The sequence below is a fragment of the Sycon ciliatum genome, chromosome 3 (genome assembly GCF_964019385.1).
Source record: "Sycon ciliatum chromosome 3, ocSycCili1.1, whole genome shotgun sequence".
NCBI lineage: Eukaryota > Metazoa > Porifera > Calcarea > Leucosolenida > Sycettidae > Sycon > Sycon ciliatum.
The window spans coordinates 9,791,624-9,816,539 of NC_088645.1; the positions used below are offsets into that span (position 1 = coordinate 9,791,624).

The following is a 24,916-nucleotide window of genomic DNA, read 5'->3' on the forward strand; positions in this document are numbered from 1 at the left end:
ATGAAAAGATCTTTCTTTCATTGCTGGCTTGAAGCGCACGTCCCTAGTTCGAGTCCTGGACTCCTGGTGGTGAAAGACAATTGTTCCTTAAATTCCCTTGGTAGCTTTCCCTGCAACCAAAGAACAGTTTTTGTGCTTAAGAGTTGTTGTCTATTAGAGTCATTATCATCATTATCCACCTGCCCCCTGGTCTTCATTGCTTATGTTCACCACGGTACACGTACATGACATCGTGCATGATTGCTGTTGTGTAATCTATTTGGAGTAAATCTGCAGCGGATTGCTAGGGTACCTCTACAATTCTACATGACATTGTAACTCTGACGTGTTGATTGTTCCTTTCAGCGACTAGTACATCTAGGGGACTGGACTCACCACCTCGATCTCAGCACAAAGCACTAAATCTGCCACCTTGGGATGATCAGGCACTGTGGTAGCCTGGAAAACGCGAAACTTAATTATGTGAGCGAAAGGCTCAACATGTATGTGCTGTATATGAAGCAGTTGATGTCAGTACATGTCCATATGCTTGATTTGCGCTGGTCTCAGAGCTGCTCTCGCATCAGCACTACTGACTAACCGGCTCGTTACTGACTACTATTTCAACTCGTTTCCTCTGTTTGGCATGATACCACCGCTCCTGTTGATGTAGTCCTTCAACAGTATGGCATCGTGCACAGAGGTATTCAGCACGATTGTGAACGAGACTTCCTGAACCAAGCAAGACCTCCCGAGGTAAGTAATTAGTTCAGCTGGGTTGCTCCAACGCACGAGTTACTCAGGAACCGTACTATTATTACCGTTCTATTTTTGACCTTTTGGCAGCACTAGTTTTGAGCTGACACGTTTTCTCTTTGCTAGTACGAACATTTACTACATACTATGCAGAACAGAACAACAAGGACAATCAAGGCTTGCTTGCTGCAAAGTTTCATGCTCTCGCGATCATCAGGCAACATCTGCAAACAAGCCTTGATTGTCCTTGTTGTTCTGTTCTGTATTACGCTCTGCCTCCGCCATGGTGTTGAGCACTGTCAGCACACTGGGTACACCCTCCGGTGTATGTGTGCATTTATTTGGGTATTATCAGGTTACTGCAGTATAGATGTTCTTCTACACAACACTTAGTGCCAGCGTCTTGGGTGGTAATAGGGAACGGCTCCGCTAGTTGGGGCGTGCCAGCACATTCAAAAACAACGCGATGGTCATTATAAAGTTGTTCGTCTTTGCCACAAACCAAGTTAGTTGCTACTTACATGTTCAGAGTCGCATTGTCTGCCGCCAACTTCTTAAAAGGGTAAAGCATAGCTGTCCTTTATATCGGCTGCAAACAGTGGGTAGAATATGAGGCAAAGTGTTCAATGGATGATATTGGCAGTGGCCACAGTGGTGTCTACGGCAGTGGCGGTGGCTGGGAGCGGGGGACAGACTCCTGCCATGCCTGACCGGAATTCGAATCTTCCATCCGAGCTACCTATCAATAGTAAGTTTTACAGTTGAGTTCCTATCCTGAATGCTGTAAACGAGCAGGTGCAACATATGCAAATTCTCACTGATGACGGTGATGACGAGTCTGAAATTTGTAGTGCTTCCTCCGCACTTGAAGTAGTAGTTTGCGTGGTTTCAGAGCGTCTTATCGCACTAAGCGGTACGCAAGTTTTGTTCGTTAATGTCGTGTACTGTCGCGTGACTAGTTGTCCTGCTCAGTTTGCAGAAGATCTCCATTTTTTTGTTTTCTCTTGTAAAAGAACTACTTCACGAATACCCTCTTCGATGTAATCCTGGCTTCGAGTACTGTTGCTTGGAGATAAAATTGTGTCTTCTTGTTAATTCGCTGGATTTTTGATTATTGATTTGGAATTGCCTTCTCCATTGCTTTGCTTTGCATCCTCTCACGGTTTATCTTCGGGTTCTGTCAAATAAAGACTTTGAGTAGTTACTGAAGAAGAGGTTAGAGTAGTAACTGAAGAAGAGGTTAGAGTAGTAATTTCACGCTATAATTGTGACACTTTGGCTGCAACGCTTCAAATTTTCACTGCAGGTACATGTATGGGACAGTGGTTGCGTCATTCATTCCCCAGTGACTTCGATGACAAGCTGATGAATTACGAAAATTTGCTGCGAGCATTTGAAACGCCAGTTGATGAAGTATCTCTGCCAAAGACTAATCCACTATTGCTGTCTGCTATTCTTGATGGAAAAGAAAGGTCGGCCAGGTTTACGCAATGTGGAAGTAAGTTCAAGTTAAATTCTCCACTAGATCAATTGTTATTGTGATCCAGCTGTTCCAGACATACACCCAAACAGTGAGACATGTCTTGATTTGACTCTCTGTAGTGCACGAAGTCGTATAAGATTGCATGCTTCACACTCTCATGTAATATTTCTCTCCTTTCTTCGTCTTTTGTGAGAGCTCGGACAATCCACTTGTCCAGGCAAGAAGGCAACAATGCCTGTTCATTCTCTCTGGCGAAGCAATTGCGCTCTGAAGTTGCTTGCTCCTTTCACATCCACCCTTTCAAATTCAGGAAAACGTTTTGGAATTGGTTTTTATCTAGTTATGGTGTTTTAGTACTTGGACTGCTTACAGGGTATTCGACTGGTCGCGCAAGCGCATGGGAACACCGTCCGACTGTTTGCAGGATTTGGAATGGATTAAAGTCTCCCGATTGCCTCCAGTGATCGGATTTCCTGTTGAGTTCAACTTTATGTACATGTACCCGTACATGCTGTATGTGTCTAAACCTTCTGTATCCTGATCCAGAAGATCAGTGTGAACACCCGTCGCCATGCCAACACGGTGGTAAATGTTTGTACGCTAGTGTTGATGGTAACACTCCTCAGCTGAAGCAGTACAAGTGTCAATGTAAACCTGGATATGCCGGACGACAGTGTGAAAAGGGTAAGCCGTAACACAGGCATAATACAGGCATTCATTGTTTGGGAACCTGGCCTGCAATTGAACATTATTGACCTTTTAAGTATGTCTGTTTTTTTCTATCCAGCTGTGTCAGCTTGTATCACGCATCGTCCATGTCAAAATGGTGGACATTGTCGCAGTCGCGGCCCACATACCTACGAGTGCCAGTGTAAACCATTGTTTCATGGCAAGAACTGCGACATCAGTAAGTTGCGTCCGTCTTGCATTTAGGAATTTGATTTTGATTAAAGTCCCTCCAGTCGTTCAAGGGCAAGGTGCATCAGCACCTACGACAAAGCCGCTGGTATTGGGCTACAGACTCGCTGTAACACCCCATACACCCACAATCAACTCCCTCCCCCTCACTTATCTATTTACATGTGTTTCGTAATCCCGTCCATGGTGCGCTGGATAGCGCTAACGCCGAGACCCTAGGTCGGCGTTGCTAGTCCCGACTCACCGGCACAGGCTCCCTGAGAGCCCCTACTAGTACATTGTCTGTCTTTCTCCTTTGTTGTCTCGATCATTATTTTCTTTTGTCTTCTTCTTCTCCTCTCTTTGTTATGGTCTATCAGTAGGAGGTGCATTCTGTAAAAAATAAATAAATAAAAGCTTCCCTTCCCTAGATACCTGTATAAAAAAGAACAGAAACACTGTGTGATGACCAGCAGCCTGGGCATAATGGCGGTTATACTTTCGTTCACTAACAGTTAAGAGTAGAGCCCACACGCTCTCTTCCATAAACCTGCAATTGTCAAAACGTTGTAATATTGTGAAATGAGTTGAATTATTGCAGTGTTAATGGAAGAGAGCGTGTGGGCTCTGCTCTAAACTTTTTATGAAACTGCAGAAAGCCTCCCCGCGTTTACTTAAAATGCACTAAGGTAGCCTGGTGTAGGTAAACACGATCTCTCTCCTTGTCCCCATAGCACATAATTAAAGCCTGATGATCGTAGTAATAATGTGAAACTCAGAGTTGTGACAAAAGCTTCCAATCTCTCTTGGGTAGGCTGTTTGAAACACAAGTCTCTTTACGGGCAAAAAAGGTAGGCTTGTGTCTTGCTGAATGCAATGATGTCAATAACTACGCACGCCATGCCAACTACGTAACACCGTACAAGCACATGTTATTACGGCAAGGTATTCCGTGTGATTCGAAGTACTATGCCTAACGTCACCTGCAAACGGCACCAACAATCATGCCATTTTCCACCTTTGACGGGAATTTCTTGTGATCGCTTTGTTGGTGAACAACGTTAATTAATGCACTGTGCTGTATTTACAAGATTACGAACTAAGTTAGTTTATCGGGGGACGAGCAGAAAGAGTCAAACATCATGAATTGCCCGCCAAGCAATGCACCAGCCTACGTCGTTTCGACTAATACATGAAGAAACCTTGGAGTCATAATATTGCTGTTGGCTTTTTAAGCTTTGCACTGTAGCTGTTAGTACCCACAAGTTGGTTGCTCTCACTCTAATCGTTACAAGTAACTACTTTATTTATATTTTTTAGTGTGTTTTTCAGTGCTGTAATTGCGTGTTGTTTTCCTTACTTTTGTTCCTGTTCATTTGCATGTATGTTGGTTTGTCCATTAGCCGACGATTCCTGATGATAGTAACTATATAGTTATCCATTTTCATTCTTATACACGACTAGGCACCAACGGATTCTGCTCGAAAAGCAGTGAAACCGGCAGAACCATACAAACCTTATGGCGGGCAATTCCTCGAATTCTGCTCCATTTCTTTATCCACATACCAAACACACATGAAACGTACCAGAAAAAGTACCGAATTCTGCCAATTTTTCTGCCGGCATAATCCGCCGGTGCCTATACACACATGACTCCATACACACTCGAATGAATTCTTCCTTTTCTCCTAGGTGATTTGGCCAACATCACCTCATCGCTTGCTGACCTTGCTCTACGCATGGATTCAATAGAGACCAAATCTGCTCAGTCAGCTAGTAGAACGGCTGACACTGTGTCCCGTGTACTCAAGCAAATACAGCACACGTTGGATCGGCGACTCGATGACCAAGCATCAGTCTTACAAAGTGAGGTTCAAGATATCAGTGATGAGGTATGGACTATAATCCTTGGAAAAATCTAGTGTCGAGTAAAAAATGGCATCCAGATCTTCTTTCGACCTTCTGGTATTCCTCCTGGATCGTCTTCGTTTACTTCACGAATCTATTCGGTCTAAATGTGCATGCGTGTGGTGCCACCCCTCCCCCTCCCCCCCCCCCCCGCCCCTACCCCGCAGACACACGTCAATTCTTGGTCAGTTCTCCTGGCTTTCCTTATATCAAGGAGCTCAGAATACTTGCTCCACTGTGCTTACTATGGTACTTCAATGAATTCCCACCAGTAAGTGTCTAGTGGTAGGGGTGAGGGGTGAATGAAATCATCTGCCAAGTTTTATATTACTATGACTGTTCCATCATGATCGACATTTTATCACGAATTCTTAACATCAATCCGCATGGCTGAGACTTTCAGCTCGTACTTGTCTTGGTTGCACTCACCTTCTCCTCCTATGTTATCATAAATTACTATAACTTAGAACCTTCCAAGTTGGAATGCTGTTGGTGTGCGCATCCAAGATGTGCTAGAGCTGATAGCCAGTTAGTTGTAGAACGTCAATACTGTCGGTCAGTGTCGTGCAATGTTATCGCATGAGCTGATTGTTTAGTAACTGGTGGTGTTAGTGGCCAGTATAGCGTAACTTGTAGTTCCTTGGTCCTTTTTAATTTCTATAAATCAATCCGCATCATCCATAATTATTACGGCAAAATTTCATGCAAAGTTCTTTGTAATCTGGATGTATAAAAATAATTACAATAAATGAAACATGTACAATGTGTGACTGGGGCTCCAGAATAATCTACGATGTTTCTTTCTCACAGGTTATGAGGAATTCTCTGCAACACACTGGTTCCTGTAGAGAAGTCCAGCATCGATCCAATTACTCAGCACCTTCAGGTCAGCCACCTTGTCCGAAAGTCTCAAAACTTCTCTCGGGTTTAAAGTGAAACCCATCTTGGTGAGATGGTGTTCAGCCGGACAGGTTTTATGAGAATTATTCAATTTTGTTTCTAGTGTTATTCGTTCTCGGGGTGCATCAGTTGTGATCATATTAATTATTTTGTTGTTCAACGTGAAAATAGTCAGCATGGTATTGTTTCAATCCATTTACTAGGTGAAATGAAAATGAACAAATCTTTCTTTCATTGTTTGAATTGTGAGTACCTGGTACTATTCAAGCCAGTATCCTGAGAATTAAGTTCAGCAACTACAATGTATGCAAAAGAGAGAGACGAAGGAACTACAAGTTACGCTATACTGTCCACTAACACCACCAGTTACTAAACAATCAGCTGATGCGATAACATTGCACGACACTGACCGACGGTACTGACGTTCTACAAGTACAACTAACTGGCTAACAGCTCTAGCACATCTTGGATGCGCACTCCAAAAGCCTTCCAACTTGGAAGGGTCTAAGTTACAGAAATAACATAAGGAGGGGGGGGAAGTATAGCGTAACTTGTAGTTCCTTGGTCTCTCTCTTTTGTATAAATTATACCTTGGTTCTCCATCTGAGTCCATAACTACGATGTAGTTTACAATATGACCCCCCCCCCCCTCCCCTCTTTTGTATTCGCCTCAGGTAGAGTAAATGGTGACTTTGGCTGGCCCCTTTGAAGTTCCTGTTCAATTGCAAATCCATGTACAGGTCCCTGCGAATCCAGAATGAGACAGCATGTGAGTGTTTCCAGTAGTGAAGCGTAATGCTCATAACGGTAATACCTTGGTATCGTCTTGTAGATGACAGTTCTATTTTTCAACCAGACCTGGAATCGTACTCTACCATTATGTCTTTCCTGACTGTAACAGGTTTCTACCACATCATCTCTGGGCTGACGGGAGGAAGAAAACTCATCCAAGAGGTAACGTACTACGACAGCGAGTTATCTAAAGAGCGTAAAACGGTGTCCATGTACAACTCTGCAAATGCTGGAGGATGTTCAAGGGTTTCATGTTCAAGGATGTGTTGGCATGATTTTCAGTATACCCAACTCGCAACCCACAAACAGTCCTTGGCTACACCACGTACAGTTGAAATTGTCCACATTTTCACCCAGAAGGGCATCATCAGGGATTATAGGAGAAGAATGATACAAAGTTGGCTTATATAAGGCAGAACAGGAACAGTCACATAATTCACACTACTACATAATTATAACCTGAAACACGTTATAAGCTAGCACTAAGACATAACAATGTAAGTGAGCATTTCATCAAGTGCAAAGTGGGCGTGAGACAGCCATGGTTGAGTTGATGAGTGTGTGTGTGTGTGGGGGGGGGGGTATAATTATGTGTGTGTGTGTGTGTGTGTGTGTGTGTGTGTGTGTGTGTGTGTGTGTGTGTGCGTGTGTGTGTGTTTGTATGGTTAGAGGGGAGGGGGTTACCAGTCAAGTATGGAGTGTGTTAATCTTCTCAAGCTCTCAAGTCGGTGTGGCTATCCATTCGAGATGTCGAATCTGAGATCCCGCACTCGTTGTGATAACAACAAGGTGTGGGATGCCCAGTCGGTAGATCAGCCATGTGCTGGGAAGTTTGATTCATGCCAGTAGGCGCCAACCCTTGTCACTGTTCACCTTTGGTCGTCGATTTCTGATCTCTGTTGCCTCAAGGCACTTGCGTCATGGAAGAGAAGGCTCCCTGCCGAGAATCTTCGCCTGGTGGAAGGGCTGAAATTTTGAAGATGATCATATGTTAGATTCTCGGTGGTGGGTTTTGTGGTGGTTGCCCCAGGGAGCTTTCTCCGCCATCGTCCGCGCTTCCCGGTAGTGCTCCTGAAACCGCTCCCGCACTGGCCGCTCGGTTTCCCCGACGTACTGCTTTTGACAAAGCGTGCACATCATACTGCAGACAACATGCTTCACCACACATTCACGATCAGACATACCCGTATCCCATGCATCGATGCACCACGACCAAGCTTCACCTTTGCTCTCTGCCCCTCACGGGGACATACACGGGCAGACAATGATGACTGATCAAGTTTCCTCTTCAGTGATGGACCAGATGTGAACACAATTCGGACATCATTAGCCTAAGATTGTTTCAGCAATATAACCTCTACGGTGCTTAATGGAATTGCTTTTCTACTGGCGTTTTGTCCGCTCTCTAGGTCTACTGTGATATGGATCACTATGGTGGTGGTTGGACAAGAATTGCCTACATCAACCCCACACAGCAGGGTGGTTGTCCTGGTGACATGAGTGTTCAAAACCTTCAAGTCAAGCTGTGCAATAGACGACACAGCAAGAGGCCGAGGCATGGATGTGATGGTGCAACATTCCAGTCACCTATTGCCGAGTACAATGAAGTGATGGGATTTGTCACTGGGTACAGGGTGAGTGAAAGATAAAGTCAAGTTCTAGTACTTGTACACAATTTGGAAGTTACTTTATCTTGGTGATATCATCTGGCACGCCCTAAAGAAGAAACCCATAATGATAGGACAAAGAAGACTAGAATGAATAAGATGTTTTTGGAAAGATTGAATTGAAGACCTGACAGTACAATTCAGAATCGGCCTGGATGCTGCCTGCAATTTTATTCTTGATATATTATGTTCCTGAAGAGGGCCCAAGTCAAAAATGTTGACGATTAAACCTGTCTATCTTTATGCTTCGTTGCTCCGCTGAGAGCGAGTGGTTGTGACGAGTTGAGAATGCAGTAAAATATCTTAAAGTGAATTGAAATGACAAACGTTTCTAATTGTCCGCAAACTCCAACGCAGCCACTTACACACTTAAACTTCACTTCTCAACTCCAAAAACGGTCTCTTCACTGCGATTCAAACCAAAATTAAAATAAATATTACACAAAATTTTCGGACCTGGCCCATCATGAGGGTAATGAATGACAAACAAAATATCCATTGCATAGGTATTTATTGAACTACATGTATGAAGACAAAAACTATTGACACTGAGAAAGTTAACATGATATTGGTGTGAATATGTTAGTTGAAGAATAGGAAGTAAGTAAGTGTAGGTGGTGTATGTGTCAGCCGTAGGGTGTGTTTGTGTTGGGGGGGGGGCGGGCTTCAATAGAATCTCAGTGGACAGATGTGAAGACAGAGTGATACATTATCTACCTGGTACCTACCTACAGTGAGTCACAACAGGTCATGGCGACTGAGAATTACATGTACTGAAGTACATGTGTAGAATAACACCTACATGTACATCCAGCCTGCGCACCAAGCACTGACACAAACAGGCTTACATATGTAGGGGAGAACGCAACACATACACTACACTTCATATACTGTACAATCATACCAGTAACAGTTTCACACCTTGTCCAGAAGCCTCCAGCCATAATCCCTGTTCACAGACGGACACTATCACAAATAAACATAGCTTCACGAATACGACGATTGACAAGGGATGACTGCGTGGCGAGAATTGAAGCGTTGGTGATGGGTGCTGCAACGTCGGTGTGATGTTCGTGGTGATGTTCGTAATGCTATCCCCGTGGTGTCGCCATTGCCTGTGCGCTTGCCTCTCTACAGAGAGAGAAAGAGAGGGAGAGAGAGAGAAACATAGACAGAGAGAGAGAGAGAGAGAGAGAGAGAGAGAGAGAGAGAGAACGAGATAGAAAGAGATAGAAAGAGATAGAAAGCGATAGAGAGAGAGAGGAGAGAGAGAGGAGAGAGAGAGAGAGAGAGAGAGAGAGAGAGAGAGAGAGAGAGAGAGAGAGAGAGAGAGAGCGGGGAGGGTTGGGGAGCAAGAGAACTAAATAAGAGAACTAAATAAAGTATGGTTGATAAATATGGTGGTAAAGACACACCTGGCAATATGGCTGTAAACACACGCCTGCCCACACACGCTCTCTAGGCTGCAAAGTTCTGGCACAGAGCTCTCCTCACCACCACCACCACCACCATCAGTTCGCGCCTGGCACCTGGTCGATGCATGGCTGGCGGTATCCGGCATAGCAGGCTGGTACATCAAGTAGCGCATGGCACATAGATGATGACACAGCAACGACATAGCTCGATTGCGACGTACGTTTCGTCCCCGCTGGACTCATCAGGCAATCTTCTTCTTGGATGTCTTCATACGGAGCTTGACTCGGGAGAATGAAGTCGAAGACACCACTGCAGCTGTACTTATGGTTGATAAATATGGTGGTAAAGACACACCTGGCAATATGGCGGTAAACACACGCCTGCCCACACACGCTCTCTAGGCTGCAAAGTTCTGGCACAGAGCTCTCCTCCCCACCACCACCACCATCAGTTCGCGCCTGGCGCCTGGTCGATGCATGGCTGGCGGTATCCGGCATAGCAGGCTGGTACATCAAGTAGCGCATGGCACATAGATGATGACACAGCAACGACATAGCTCGATTGCGACGTACGTTTCGTCCCCGCTGGACTCATCAGGCAATCTTCTTCTTGGATGTCTTCATACGGAGCTTGACTCGGGAGAATGAAGTCGAAGACACCACTGCAGCTGTACTTATGGTTGATTATGGTGGTAAAGACACACCTGGCAATATCGCGGTAAACACACGCCTGCCCACACACGCTCTCTAGGCTGCAAAGTTCTGGTACAGAGCTCTCCTCACCACCACCACCACCATCAGTTCGCGCCTGGCGCCTGGTCGATGCATGGCTGGCGGTATCCGGCATAGCTTTGCAGCCTAGAGAGCGTGTGTGGGCAGGCGTGTGTTTACTGCCATATTGCCAGGTGTGTCTTTACCACCATATTTATCAACCATAAGTACAGCTGCAGTGGTGTCTTCGACTTCATTCTAAATAAAGTATAATAAAAAATGAGAGAGAGGGAGAGAGAGCGAGCGGGGAGGGTTGGGGGCAAGAGAGGGGGAGAGAACTAAATAAAGTATAATTATATAATGCGTAAGGGGTGCACATTCAGATCCAGAGAAAAGAGTAAGCAGGGCACGAGGCGTATGGCAATATGCAACAGTGTGTGAGCAGATGTGCATACATCTTACAAAGTGTCAGTGGCCCAGTGCCATTGCTTGGCACGGAGGTGCCGGAAGACAGACACTTTGAAACTTTGCAGCCGTTTCCGGTCAGGTGGCTGGCTGAGGACGGCGGGTGGCAGGGCATTTCATACAGGGACAGCACAGGCGGGGAAAGCTCTACGGCAACTTTCCCGGCTATTGACAGGTAGCCCTGTCTCAAGCTGGTAGTTATGCATGTCGAGACGGACGAGAGAGAGACGAGTGGGTCGAACATGGGCTGGTCGGGGGCTTGAGAGGGAGGCAAGAGCTGACGAAGTGGGCTGGTAGGATTGGAGCACAGTAGCTTGTAAATGTAGGTACATGCAGCTACCATGCGACGGATAGACAGGCTTTGCAGCATTGCGGCGGGGCCAATCAAGTGGAGGGCTGAGCGTTGCGTCTGGTCAAGTCGCTGCAAGTGACAATCTGCTGCGCCCATCCAGACCAATGGGCAGTACTCCATTACTGGGCGTACAAACCCACGGTACACTGTAGCTCGGCTGCGAGAATCCAGGAGAGGCGAGGCCTTCCGCAGGAGCCCGAGACGCTGGCGTGCTCTGATGGCGATGGTATGGAGGTGGTTGCGGTGGGAAAGTTGGCTGTCCAAGGTTACCCCAAGAAGCTTGAGGTTACTCTCTCCATTCAGGGGGACACCCGCAAACTGTACTGCTGGGAGGTCCAACGCTGATGGTCAATAGTCATGGCCTGGGACTTGGCTGGCTCGAACGCAATTCTCCAGCTGGTGCCCCAGTTCACAAGGGCATCGAGAGCATTTTGCAGGACTGTCGAGCTGTGGTCAATGGTATCCATGGTGGACATGCACTGAAACAGCGTTGTGTCGTCGGCATAAGCGGCCAGATCTACACCTGGTGGAAGGTGGTCATCGGCATCGTTCGTGTAGAGGAGGAACAGTGTCGATCCCAACAAGCTACCTTCCGGAACACCGGCTGTGATGCGGTGTGGGCTGGACGACTGCACCTGGGTGGGAGACTCGATCGAACGCTCCAGCAATATCCACAGTAACAACCCGCACAGCTCTGCCCCCTGCAGCCACGGTACTCCAACGATGGTGTAGTAGGGTAAGGAGGTCCTGCGTTCCCAGGCCGGAGCGGAAGCCGTACTGCTTAGCGGTGAGGATGTGCCGGCGTTCAAGGAATCCCATAAGGCTACGATTGATGATAGCTTCCATGATCTTTGACAGTAATGACAGCAGGGATATGGGTCGGTAGTTCTTTGTTGCGGACTTCGAACCCTTCTTGTGCACAGGTACAGGTAACGGCTGCATACATTACGGCCCTACGCCTAAGGACCGCAGTCACCGCACACCGAACAGTATCGGGCATGATCACGTCTTTTCTCCTGCCGACTGGATGCCTGTTCAGCGGTACTTTGCTGTCGATGCGTCTTTTCACGAAGTCGGCGAGTCTCCGAACGACGGGACATTTGCTCTGGTTTTTTCTTCTTGTTGTTGGCCTAGTCTTTCGCAAGCACGGCGACGCTCGAGGCGGCGGGACCTCTCTTCTTCCATCTTCGACTCTCTGTGAAGGCACTCCTGCCGACACCGTCTGCTCAGAGCTTCAACAGTGTTACCCCTGTCGTTTTTTCTCTTTCTCATAATCCTCTGAAATAGAGATTATTAGAATGATCTCAGCATTCTACTGTGCAACGACCACGCGCATTAAAGGGAAACTGAACGCCAAAAATAAGTATGGCTTTTCCGAAGGAGAATTGGGCACTGATTCCGATTAGCTATGTCTCGAGCCGATCAGAGAAGAGGAACCGTGTCAAATTTCAAAAATAACACCTTCCATATTGGGAAATTGGGCTTGATGACGTGCGTACTGCTTAGCTGTCACCAGGCTGTGCATGCTCAGCAGTGTAATTGAATGGAAGAAAACAATTACTTTGGTGTTTTGCAGCTCTATTCCGTTCCCTGAAGGTAACCAAATCTAGATGTAGGAATCTGTTGAGCAGGAGAGTGACACATGTCTTCCCGAAGGCTGTCCAGGCTGCAGTGGCGATGAAGAAGACACGATCATCACCCCGAGATCGATTGTAGCGAACTGGAAAACTCATGGTGAATTTGCTTCCACTCTAAGGCAATATCGAGGTATGAAGGGTGCTTGTACTGCCTTCCAAAGTGAAGAGGAGATGAACATGGCTTTGCATAGCTGTTTGTTCTATGCCAACCTACATACTTTAATCTGGTACCGTTGTGGTACAGGATATGTAAATTTCGTGGACGAACATCTCGAGTCACTAGTGACAAGTGAGCAACACTAACAGGTGAGATTTTCGATTTGAAAACATTGCTTTTGTTTGAGAACTGACAGTGGCAGTCATTAGACTCAGTAGGTGTCTCTCTGCTGCTTCTTTCCCTTCATTGGTAGGGTTGTGCTTGAAGTAAAAATAAATAGAACATGTGGAACAAATATCTGATCATGTAACTCGAATTTCAACTTCAAAGTATGTGGACATCAAATCACAAAAATTTCAAGGTGGTGCTGTGCATTGAATAAGACTGGGAGCTGGCAGCAATGGAAAGGGTAGAAACGAAACCAGTAAAGTAGATAATTCATAAGGTAGATGGAGTTGAAAACGGGACAAGAGTAGTGAGCATTTCAGTTTGAAGTAGTGTCAATAGTCAGCATAGTGCTACACACGTTGTGAATGATTGTACGAATCTAATAATTGGCGGAGGGTAGTGATTAGGCAGAGTATTTTTTACAACACAAGGCACTTTGTGAGCAGATAGCAATCAATAGCACGGCATGGTTTAGACAGGAACTCATAAATGTCACGAAATTGATAGGCCGAAATTATACTATTATCCCCTGGGTAGTATACTATTATTGTGTTCCCCTGTGTTTACATGCAGAGCCTTGACGTTGTTGGACGAGCGACAATATAAATTACACAAACATGTAGCTCATAATGTGGAATGACTGCCGTGGCGCATTGCTAACGCAAACCCATCCTGTGTTAGTGCTACCATCCAGCAACTTGTACTCCCCGGACCATATGCGTCTGCAGCTGAACACCATGCCGATGGAAAGCCAGGAGTTGATGGCGAAGCATTCTGGTCTGCACAGTATAAGTCAAAGAACAATTATTAGAAAGCATTTTAATCCTTCCCACACTTCTTTGTAAAACAAACAAACAGTGCCATTATCACAACACTTGATCAAGCATCTTGATGGAAGTACATGTATTTCCATTCTATAACATTGTGCTGGCCCAGCATCTGCACCAGGAAGACCATGTACACGTATCTTGTGTGTGTGTTTGCGTATCCCTCTGTGCACACGTGTGTGTGCGGGGGGGGGGGGGGGTACACGCGCATGTGTATGGGTAGGAGTGTGTGTGGGGGGGGGGGAGTAAACGCACACGTGTATGGATGTGCGCGCTGCATGCGTGTGTCTGTGGGATGGGGTGGGGGTGCACGCACATGTGTATAATTATGTGTGTTCGCAATAATTATAGCATGTGTATGTGTTCGTCAGGGAGTCCTCCTGATTCCATAAACTTTGTGATCATTGCGATTTCATGTGCTTTGAAGTTGAAACTCGCACTACATGTACTGACGCTTGATTAGATTTATGTTCCACATGTTCTGTTTATTTTACTTCGAGCACGTGTACTATCAAGCACAACCCTACCAATGAAGGGAAAGAAGCAGCAGAGAGACACCTACTGAGTCGAATGACTGCCACTGTCAGTTCTCAAACAAAAACAATTGTTGTCAAATTGAAAATCTCACCTGTTAGTGCTCACTTGTCACTAGTGACTCGAGATGTTTGTCCACGAAATTTACATATCCTGTACCACTACGGTACCAGCAAGAGTAGGTACGTTGGCATAGAACAACAGCAATGCAAAGCCATGTTCATCTCCGCTTCACTTTGGAAGGCAGTACAAGCACCCTTCATACCTCGACATTGCCTTGGAATGGAAGCAAATTCACCATGAGTTTTCCAGTTCGCTACAATCGATCTCGGGGTGATGATCGTGTCTTCTTCATCGCCACTGCAGCCTGGACAGCCTTCGGGAAGACACTTCAGGGAACGGAATAGAGCTGCAAAACACGAAAGTAATTGTTGTCTTCCATTCAATTACACTGCTGAGCATGCACAGCATGGTGACAGCTAAACAGTGCGCACGTCATCAAGCCCAATGTCCAAATATGGAAAGTGTTATTTATGAAATTTGACACGGTTCCTCTTCTCTGATCGGCTCCAGACATAGCTCATAGGAATCAGTGCCCAATTCTCCTTCGGATATGCCATATTTATTTTTGGCGTTCAGTTTCCCTTTAAAACACTGCAATCTACCCGATCCTTACATTCCCAGCCCATTAGCAGCACACCCAAAAACATTCGAACGACAATGTGATAATTCGATACCGTAATCTTGATGACTTAATTGCCAGTCTTGTCCAGCAATGGAAAACACACGTTGTACACAGTAGAGCATTTTACTCTTTTTTCTTTTTCTTTTTTGAGGATTTCCCAAAGACATGGTCGAAATTGAAGGGAGTTCCATGTTTATAATTTTTTTTAAAGCCTCTTCTTATACGGGCAATCACGTGACATGATTTCACTGGCCTGACCGCGGCAACAACTGCAAAGCAAACAAAACAAAAAATTAAATAAAAAGAAAATGAAACTTTACAATTTGCACATAATGGGAGGCTGTAGGGTTCAGATAGCTGACAGTGCATGGCTGATGAAAAGCCTAGCTAAAAATACATAGTATAGGCTGAATATTCCAGAATGGTCCTCTACTCAATGATCATAATACCTATAGCCTGGAGGTATGCCTTAAAATACGAAATATACAGAAACACGAAATCAGAATAACCGCAGAGCTCAAAGAAGGACGACAGAGGCATGTCCGTGAGGAGTGGCATTGTGCTTGGTGTCAGAGAAGTGCGTGCAAATGTGACTGCGAAACAGGAACTGCGACTCTGCGAGGCTGTTGCTCTCAGGTCTGCGGGCAGGGCATTCCAGACGATAGTGGTACGGAAGAGAAATGACCTCCTGGCGTGCTTCTCAACCCGTGGCAGAGTGAATGCGAGTTGCCGGCGGCGACTACGCGTGGGGCAGTATCCTGCTGCTTCAAGAAGTTTTGGTTGGGCGGGGACCAGATGGAAGAATTCCATAAGGCAGGCGATATTCCTGCGCCAGGAAAGACTTGAAATGCTTGCATTGAGGGAAATCGAATTGAAGGATTGGAGATGTGGACAATACCGGGTATGGATTGACTAACTTTCCTAGAATTAAAAACTCGGATGTTGAGGGCCAATAGTAATATGGAAAGAGAAAAGGACCTCTCGTCATCATCATTCCTCATCTGAGCCTTCCAAGTTGGAAGGTTGTTGGTTTGCGCTTCGTAGATGTATTGGAGCTAGGTGTCAGGTCGTCGAATGTCTCAATATCCTTGTCAGTTTTGAGCCTCGTTGTCGCACTATCTGACTGTATATTATCTCGTTACCTTGGTTACCTTGGTGGACTGTTAGTCATAACTAGTAACTTATAGGTCCTTTTCTCTTTCCTAGAATTCACGGTTGTATGTCGATCTACCGCACCTGCTCACGCTTCACAATGTCTATTGGTAGACGACAGTGACCAGCTATGCTACTGAGCTACACGCATGTCACTAACTGTGTAACGACATGGCAGTCATGGCATGCTCTATCCTAAAATTATAAAATGATTCCAAGTAATGTAACTGACGTGGTGCTCCAGGAGATGTGATTGATGAGCCTTCTGTCGGTTTGAGAGAGGTGCGCGAAGGCGGCATACGCAGTGCGTGATTTTTATTTACTTCCGCACTCATCTGTCTTTGCATTTGATCGGATTTTCCGTTTTCTTGCTTTGTTTCAAGTTTTCCTATGCGGCTGAAGAAATGTTTTTAGAAAAAGGTTAAAAGGGAAGGGATGCATGGTATGTGGATACGAGTTATACGTAACTGTCCACGACCGTAACTACATGTATATACTCGTAATTACCAAATTTGTGGACAGCAGCTGTTTCGCTCTGTTAGAGCTTCTCAGCACAGCTCAGAGGACCGAAGCGCAGCTCTTCGCAATGAAATACGTTTCCGTGAAGCAATGCATTTTTTATAAAGAGCTGCAAACCCCGCCAAGAGTGCTCGAAATGCTCCAAGAACACTCATGATAACCAATAGCCACGAAGTGCGATAACTAGCCCATGAAACTAACAGATTACTGAGACATTCAACTACCTAACGCCTGCATGTAGAAATGTAGCTCCTACACATTCGAAGCACAAATCAACAGCCTTCTAAATAACAGTTAGTCACGTGATTGTAGCTCAGCAGTGTAGCCAGTCACTATCGTCTCCCAATAGGGCTTGAAAGTGCTACGTCACAGCATAGCAAAAATTTCAAAAATTCAAAAATTGGATCCACTTGGATCCAGTTTTTGTATGGATCCAAGCACATTTCAAGCCGCCTTACTCACAGCAAGGTGATGTAACCAGTGAAACTGACTGATTTGGCTACTGGGGGCGGGTTACAACTGGTGGCGAAGTAAAAGTCACCCCTGCATACGACATGAGTGGGTTGTTATGCACCCACATACTGAGGCAATAGCAAAGTCACACCTTAGTGGATCCAAAATAGAAATCTGATGTCAACTTAGTACTCCCTGGCCGTTTTTGACGTCATCACTTTCAAGCCCTATAGACGTTGTGAAGCGTGTGCTTCAGAAGTATGTACAAGACTGTACTTGACTGTACTTGACTGTACATGACTGTACTTGATCAAAACAAGTATACATGTACACACGACAGTGCACGAATTTTCACACAATAGGGGGCCGTGTTCCCCCTTACGGAAAAAAATACAAACTGCTTTGCATTCTACACTGACTGGACTACTTGCACCCAGGTAACCAGGTGTCCTGGTGGGGTATATCAACATACAACTGTCCATTCAGAAAATGATGATCATCTTGCTCTTGGTCATTGATGGGTCAACTACGGTTTACCGATTTTTCCATGCAATGTTGTTGTTGTTGTTGTTGTTGTTGTTGTTGTTGTTGTTGTTGTTGTTGTTGTTGTTGTTGTTGTTTATTTTACTTCGCAGATTCTAACGGGCAAGTTGCCCAATAACAAGAAAGCGAAGGCAAAGAAAATAATAATACTAATAAAAGAGATAACCGGGGCAGCAGAAAATGAATAATAGCTTTAAGAACTCAGATGGTTGAATTTTAAAAGAAGGGATTGGTGCGACTTAAGGGGGCAGCCTACCCATAAATTTCATATGGCATTCAATTGACCGTAACTTTGGTGTTTCTCAGTGGATTTGAGTGAAATTTTGACCACACACTCCTGCCACTATGCTGGCCCTCAGGACATGATTTACAAGTTCTTGCGCCTCACTGACAGGCTTTCCAGGCCGGAAAAACTCAAATTTCCGGCATAGTGCTACGGTGTGCGAGCCACCCAGGAGCCAAACAAATGCATTTACATTTTTTTCACATTTTCGTGCCCATTCTGTCCGTGCGCGGGACCCAAACCTAAAACAAGTCCAGAAGCAGCCATGGGTGGTGGGGTAGGGCCCCTCAACGTGGCTCTGGAATCTGTCACAACGGAACGAGTGGGCGTTCTCTCAAGGACTCCCACAGACCCAAGTCAATTTTTTAAATTTTTTTAGGTTTAGGACGTGCTACGAGGTCGTACCTTTGATACAACATCCAGTGCTGGGACCGCCACAGCAAGACATTTCCACAGCCCTGCACACCAAATCCAGGATGCCCTCAGAAACAGGCAAAGACTGCCACTCACGTTTCACTACTGCCTAGTACTGAATACTACCTGACTTCTTGACACGACTCAAACTGGCCAAAGTCACTAAATCAACGTCAACTACAATAATCAAGCCACATATCTGCAACGTCACGAGGGTGCTGGCAAAAGTCCTGCTGCACGGCGGCGGGCTTCGCCCGCCGCCGTGCAGCCCAATACGTGGTTTTTTAACGTGATTTTTTCGACTTTTTTGGACTTACCCGACTTTTTGACTACCCAAAAATTCGCTGAAAAATCGAATTTGTAAATTCATATTGAGTGCTACGTCAGTTGAAAGAGCATGAATAGCTGGCCGAAAATGTGCCCTTGCAAGAAAAGATTTTTTTGTTGCACGCTGTCATTTGTTGGCAGCACTGTATTTGAATGTGAGCAGACCGTGCGCAACTTGTCGTATCATGGAAACACGTGAAAGTGTGCAGAATTTTGTTCCAAGTCCAAAAATCAGGTTTTTGAGCCACGTATTGGGCTGCACAGCGGCAGGACTTTTGCCAGCACCCTCGTGACGTTGCAGATATGTGGCTTGATTGTTGTAGTTGACGTTGATTTAGTGACTTTGGCAAGTTTGAGTCGTGTCAAGAAGTCAGGTAGGATTCAGTACTAGGCAGTAGTGAAACGTGAGTGGTAGTCTTTGCCGGTTTCTGAGGGTATCCTGGATTTGGTGTGCAGCGCTGTGGAAATGGCTTGCTGTGGAGGTCCCAGCACTGGATGTTGTATCAAAGGTACGACCTCGTAGCACGTGCTAAACCTAATCAAATTCAAAAATTGACTTGGGTCTGTGGGAGTGTGTGAGAGAACGCCCACTCGTTCCGTTGTGACAGATTCCAGGGCCTCGTTGAGGGGCCCTACCCCATCACCCATGGCTGCTTCTGGACTTGTTCTAGGTTTGAGTCCCGCGCACGAACAGGATGAGCACGAAAATGTGAAACAATTGTAAATGCATTTGTTTGGCTCCTGGGTGGCTCGCACACCGTGGCACTATGCCGGAAATTTGAGTTTTTCCGGCCTGGAAAGCCTATCAGTGAGGCGCAAGAACTTGTAAATCATGTCCTGAGGGCCAGCATAGTGGCAGGAGTGTGTGGTCAAAATTTCACTCAAATCCATTTTAGAAACACCAAAGTTACGGTCAATTGAATGCCATATGAAATTTATGGGTAGGCTGCCCCCTAAAAGGTGGCAGACTACCCAAAAATTTGCTGAAAAATCGAATTTGTAAATTCATATTGAGTGCTACGTCAGTTGAAAGAGCATGAATAGCTGCAAATTCTCTGAAAATTGTGTCCCTATCTGACCGGCCGTTCAAGAGTTATGGCCGAACATGTGCAGGACTTTTTCCAGCACCCTCGTGACGTTGCAGATATGTGGCTTGATTATTGTAGTTGACGTTGATTTAGTGACTTTGGCAAGTTTGAGTCGTGTCAAGAAGTCAGGTAGGATTCAGTACTAGGCAGTAGTGAAACGTGAGTGGCAGTCTTTGCCGGTTTCTGAGGGCATCCTGGACTGGGTGTGCAGCGCTGTGGAAATGGCTTGCTGTGGAGGTCCCAGCACTGGATGTTGTATCAAAGGTACGACCTCGTAGCACGTGCTTAACCTAATAAAATTCAAAAATTGACTTGGGTCTGTGGGAGTCCGTGAGAGAACGCCCACTCGTTCCGTTGTGACAGATTCCAGGGCCACGTTGAGGGGCCCTACCCCACCACCCATGGCTGCTTCTGGACTTGTTTTAGGTTTGGGTCCCGCGCACGGACAGAATGGGCACGAAAATGTGAAAAAATGTAAATGCATTTGTTTGGCTCCTGGGTGGCTCGCACACCGTAGCACTATGCCGGAAATTTGAGTTTTTCCGGCCTGGAAAGCCTGTCAGTGAGGCGCAAGAACTTGTAAATCATGTCCTGAGGGCCAGCATAGTGGCAGGAGTGTGTGGTCAAAATTTCACTCAAATCCACTGAGAAACACCAAAGTTACGGTCAATTATAGCAATGAAAAGTATGAATGCCGCAGACATCACCACGCAACATGACAATTTGTTCAAGGTTTGGTTTTGTGTGTTTCCAAAATCGATTTTCACGTTCCGATCATCAGTGGAAATACGGAACTAAAGAGAGCAAGGGAAAACAAAGGTTAAAAATCCAAAGAAGTGTGACACACGACGGGTAACTTGTGGTAAGTATTACAAAAAGTGAGAACTAAAATAAAGAGTAAGTGTGACAAACGGGCATGAACAGTGCAGAAACAACTCATGAACACGGGGTGCAAACTCACGAAAACAACCTAAGTGCTAAAACATGTTCTTTTTGCTTACACAAATCGGGCTTATGCGTACGAATACAAACAGCTTCAAGGACCGTACGAATACAAACAGCTTGGCATTCATACTTTTCATTGCTATTATTAAACTTTTATCTCCACGTAGATTATTTTACGGTCAATTGAATGCCATATGAAATTTATGGGTAGGCTGCCGCCTTAAGCAAAAACGCTTAGCGAAGTTATAAATTTTCCATTTCTCCAATTTTTCGAAACATAACATGGGATTCGAACCCGCACTATTGCCCTGCATGCATCCCCCCAAATACACTTCGCATTAGGCCTGGGCGGATAATGCTAGTTATTTTGCGGGATAATGCTAATGGCAATGCCAAAAAAAATGTATCATAAATTCATAATGCTACTTAAGAAAATTGGAGTACTCGAACTCGGGATCTCAGTGCCAACTTTCACCCCAAATCATAATGCTACTTAAAATGCTGCTGTTCCTCTGTAATGCCAGCAATTCACCAGTAGTAAGTATGGAAAAATGGCTTGGTTTGGGCAGTATTGTGCACGTTTCGTAGTTCCTCGTAGACGGCATGGAAAATGCTAGAAAAGAATGATCATAATGCTGATCAGCAAAACCGCAATAGTATGCCTGGAAAATGGCTGAGTTTGGACAATCCTATGCAGTTTGTGCTACATGACTGTACAAACATCAGCTGCTCCCACCTCACATTTGACTTGTAGTGGCCAAAACTTCCATTTTGGAATATAATGCCACTTTTGTGGAAATATAGCGTTATAATGCTAGCATAATGCTCGTTGCAAATTGCACACTATAATGCTACTTATAATGCTAGCATTATCCGCCCAGGCCTACTTCGCATACATGCACATTCTTCCAAGTTGCTTCACGTTATGAACTTGCTGTCGAAAGCCGTACCTATTAATTTGAATAAGGTAGCCAGCTGCCTTTTATTACACGCCGCAGTACATTTTTTTTCTAGCTTTGTGGCCCCTACCTAGCCTCCAGACGTTACTGAAGCACATGTAACGTCTTTTGCATAGCTACGGGAATTAAGAAATGTTGTGCATCATGTACTCTCTGTTTATGTTGATCTCAGAATGAATTATTGCGCGCATTCTATCCCTCACGTTATGGCAGAACACAGTTGAGGAGCAGGTACATGGACGGTATCTCTATCACACATGGTTCTCCCATGCATCATATATGGACCTACACAGCTAGTGTCGATGACTTTCCACCAATCTATAACTGTCCATGTAGTCCCAGAGCCGGTGCACCACCTCCATCATTTGTTGGTAGTCATTACTATTGCGCGGACCATGGATCCAATCGGAGACCTTGGACATTCACTCCAGCTGCACATGCATGGAGCAACACCAGTCAATGTACTGCTGGTGGTACATGTTGTGACAACACAGATATGCCATGGTTTCATCGTCAACTGAACACTAGTACCTCTGATCAAGTACAGATACGCATTTGTACAAATGCCCGCTATTCAAATGTTGGTTTTGATGAAGCTGCGGTCTTTGTGAGATAGAATCCCTTTTTTATCTTTACAAAGAGTAAATTCATGTACTCTTGTTTCTTAGTTGTGGGGTATACATGTAAAAGGAAGCTATGTTCCTTATCCCCTGGCCTGGTGTGTGTTTGTGCATGCCACTTTCATGCTTATCGCTGTATTGCTCAATTTAGTGTTATTGTCTTTTTAGTTTCGCGCCGCTTTCGAATCCATTATTAGATTGTTCACTGAGTATTACACCCATTGCTACGTACGTTCACTCATGACCGTAACGAGAAACTGTTTTGAACACTTTTACCGGTATTTCAGCCTGTAGCCTGCAGTTTCACTTCAAAACTATGAAATACTACTGTATCAACAAGAGTCGAAAGACAACAGTATCTTATTGTTGTGATGGGTCAGTGCTCAGCATGTTGCCTCAACACGTAATTTGCCTGCATCATGCCCTCCACTCGTGCACTCAAATCCACAATCTTACGTACAAGCATTTGCATCGTATCCATTTTTGCTCAATTCCCAATACCCGTTGGGTGCATGAACTTCTGTGCCGGACAACACTTAATTTCAAATCAGAGGGCAGCGGAGTATTTTCAGCACCGCGCTGACTGCATGATGGAGTGAAGTTGGGCATCGCGAATCTGACCCATATAAAAGGGAACACAGACTCTTGTTTATGGCCTCGTGCTGTCTATGATTATCGCTATTTTTCTTCTTCGTGTGAGAGCCTGGGGTGATCTATATTTTTGCCATTTCTTTGCCCAAAGAATCCCCCGACAGTACGCTTAGAGCACATGACATTGTCCTGAACATGGTGTATGATCAGCTCTCCCCAGAGTATTCTGCTCCCTACATGACATGAGAGGCCAACATTATTTACCTAGCAGGATAAAGTTGCATTCAGACTATGCTCCATACATTGCCTCGGATACACCTGCGGAGAGGGGTTTTATAGGGCTTTCAAGGCGTGTCTAGGGATCTGTTACATCTGTAGGAGCGACCGAATAGCCGCACGTCATGATCAAAGATCGAAATTTTGGTTCCGATTTTTCATATTGCACTCATCCTAGGATGCAGCTAATGGGGTCGTTTTCGGCACTTGTGCCAGTGGTTGTGAGGCTTACCCACTCACCCCCACCGTTAGGCGCTGCATCTGCCGCTAGGGTTTATCGGGGGTTAGCGGCCGTCGTGAGTTCTCTTCGGGAACGGATACGATAATTTACTTTTAATAATTTACTCATCCTAGGTCACAAGCTCCTGCCTCCGGTGTCTGTGTCTTTGTAGGTATGTCGGTGTATGTGGAGCGAAAGAAGTCGATCTTTGAGTTAAAACCCGAAATGATTATCGTATCTTGGAAACACAAAAAATGGAAAGAGTAGGGGTCCGAGGAGGAACCTGTGCCCGTGACTGGTGAGGCGAGCCAACAACGCCGAAATGTGGTCAGGACGCTACCGCGAGCTTGAGCAACATGAGAGTTTATGGGGAGAGGAGAGAAGTCAAGATGGAGATCGGATTATTGCTGTGCCGCTAATATCAGTGGAACCGTGCTGGTACGGTGCAAGCCGCAGCTTTGAGAATAAATGCCATGGAGCATCGGAAGTGGCACCGGGCCCTAACTGATGCATCTGAAGGCTGGAGCCTGCAGCCAGTATCAAGCCAGCAATGAGCCAACTTTTTAAAGGCCAATAAGAACACACCAAAGCAGATTGAAGGCGATAATCCATCATGCCAACTTGACGATACATGCTCGGCCGACGAGTTCATCGTTCAATTGACGGTTCACGACTTCACGTGAGACTAGGCTGGAGTATTACATCTATAATGTGTAAAATGCCTCATGGCGAAAGACTTACCCAGGGATACATGTATGATTGAACAACCGCAATATCTCCCTGACTGGCGACTAACCAGCATTTCGGACATTTCGGAGTCTTTCCGAAACACAATGTGCGAAACTTGCACCCAACTCTCCATGCAAGAAGATCTGGAAACTGAAGGTTAAAACAGAGCCCGCACCATCTTATGCCCGACTAGCCACCGGACATGCCCGTGGTTGAACGCCCCCTTGAGCTGGAACAGTGATCTTTGCCTGACAGAACAGTGATCTGTGCCTGACAGAACAGTGATCTGTGCCTGACAGAACAGTGATCTGTGCCTGACAGAACAGTGATCTGTGCCTGACAGAACAGTGATCTGTGCCTGGCAGAAAAGATTACAAATCGCCAGTGCACATAACTCAACACTGGCACTAAACTCGTATCGATATTCGGCATCAACGTACAAACCCGTATGTCCCCACCTTTAA

The 24,916-nt window shown here is 45.5% G+C and overlaps 1 protein-coding gene across 1 annotated transcript; it reads left to right on the forward strand.

Moving 5' to 3' along the window:
• The first annotated feature begins 1,259 nt into the window (after positions 1-1,259).
• On the forward strand, positions 1,260-23,304 carry LOC135811396 (uncharacterized). The gene is made up of 9 exons (XM_065324629.1): positions 1,260-1,483; positions 2,042-2,233; positions 2,765-2,902; positions 3,006-3,125; positions 4,808-5,007; positions 5,834-5,909; positions 6,825-6,877; positions 8,125-8,349; positions 22,189-23,304. The coding sequence occupies exons 1-9, from the start codon at positions 1,345-1,347 to the stop codon at positions 22,630-22,632; spliced, it is 1,587 nt and encodes a 528-aa protein (XP_065180701.1). The 5' UTR covers positions 1,260-1,344; the 3' UTR covers positions 22,633-23,304.
• The last annotated feature ends 1,612 nt before the right edge of the window (positions 23,305-24,916 follow it).

Bases quoted from the DNA above. Each gene is read 5' to 3' on its own strand.
- LOC135811396 (XM_065324629.1), top strand. From the start codon at position 1,345: ATGAGGCAAAGTGTTCAATGGATGATATTGGCAGTGGCCACAGTGGTG. The intron at 1,484-2,041 runs GTAAGTTTTACA...TTTTCACTGCAG, and splicing joins ATCCGAGCTACCTATCAATA to GTACATGTATGGGACAGTGG. The intron at 8,350-22,188 runs GTGAGTGAAAGA...TGTTGATCTCAG, and splicing joins GATTTGTCACTGGGTACAGG to AATGAATTATTGCGCGCATT.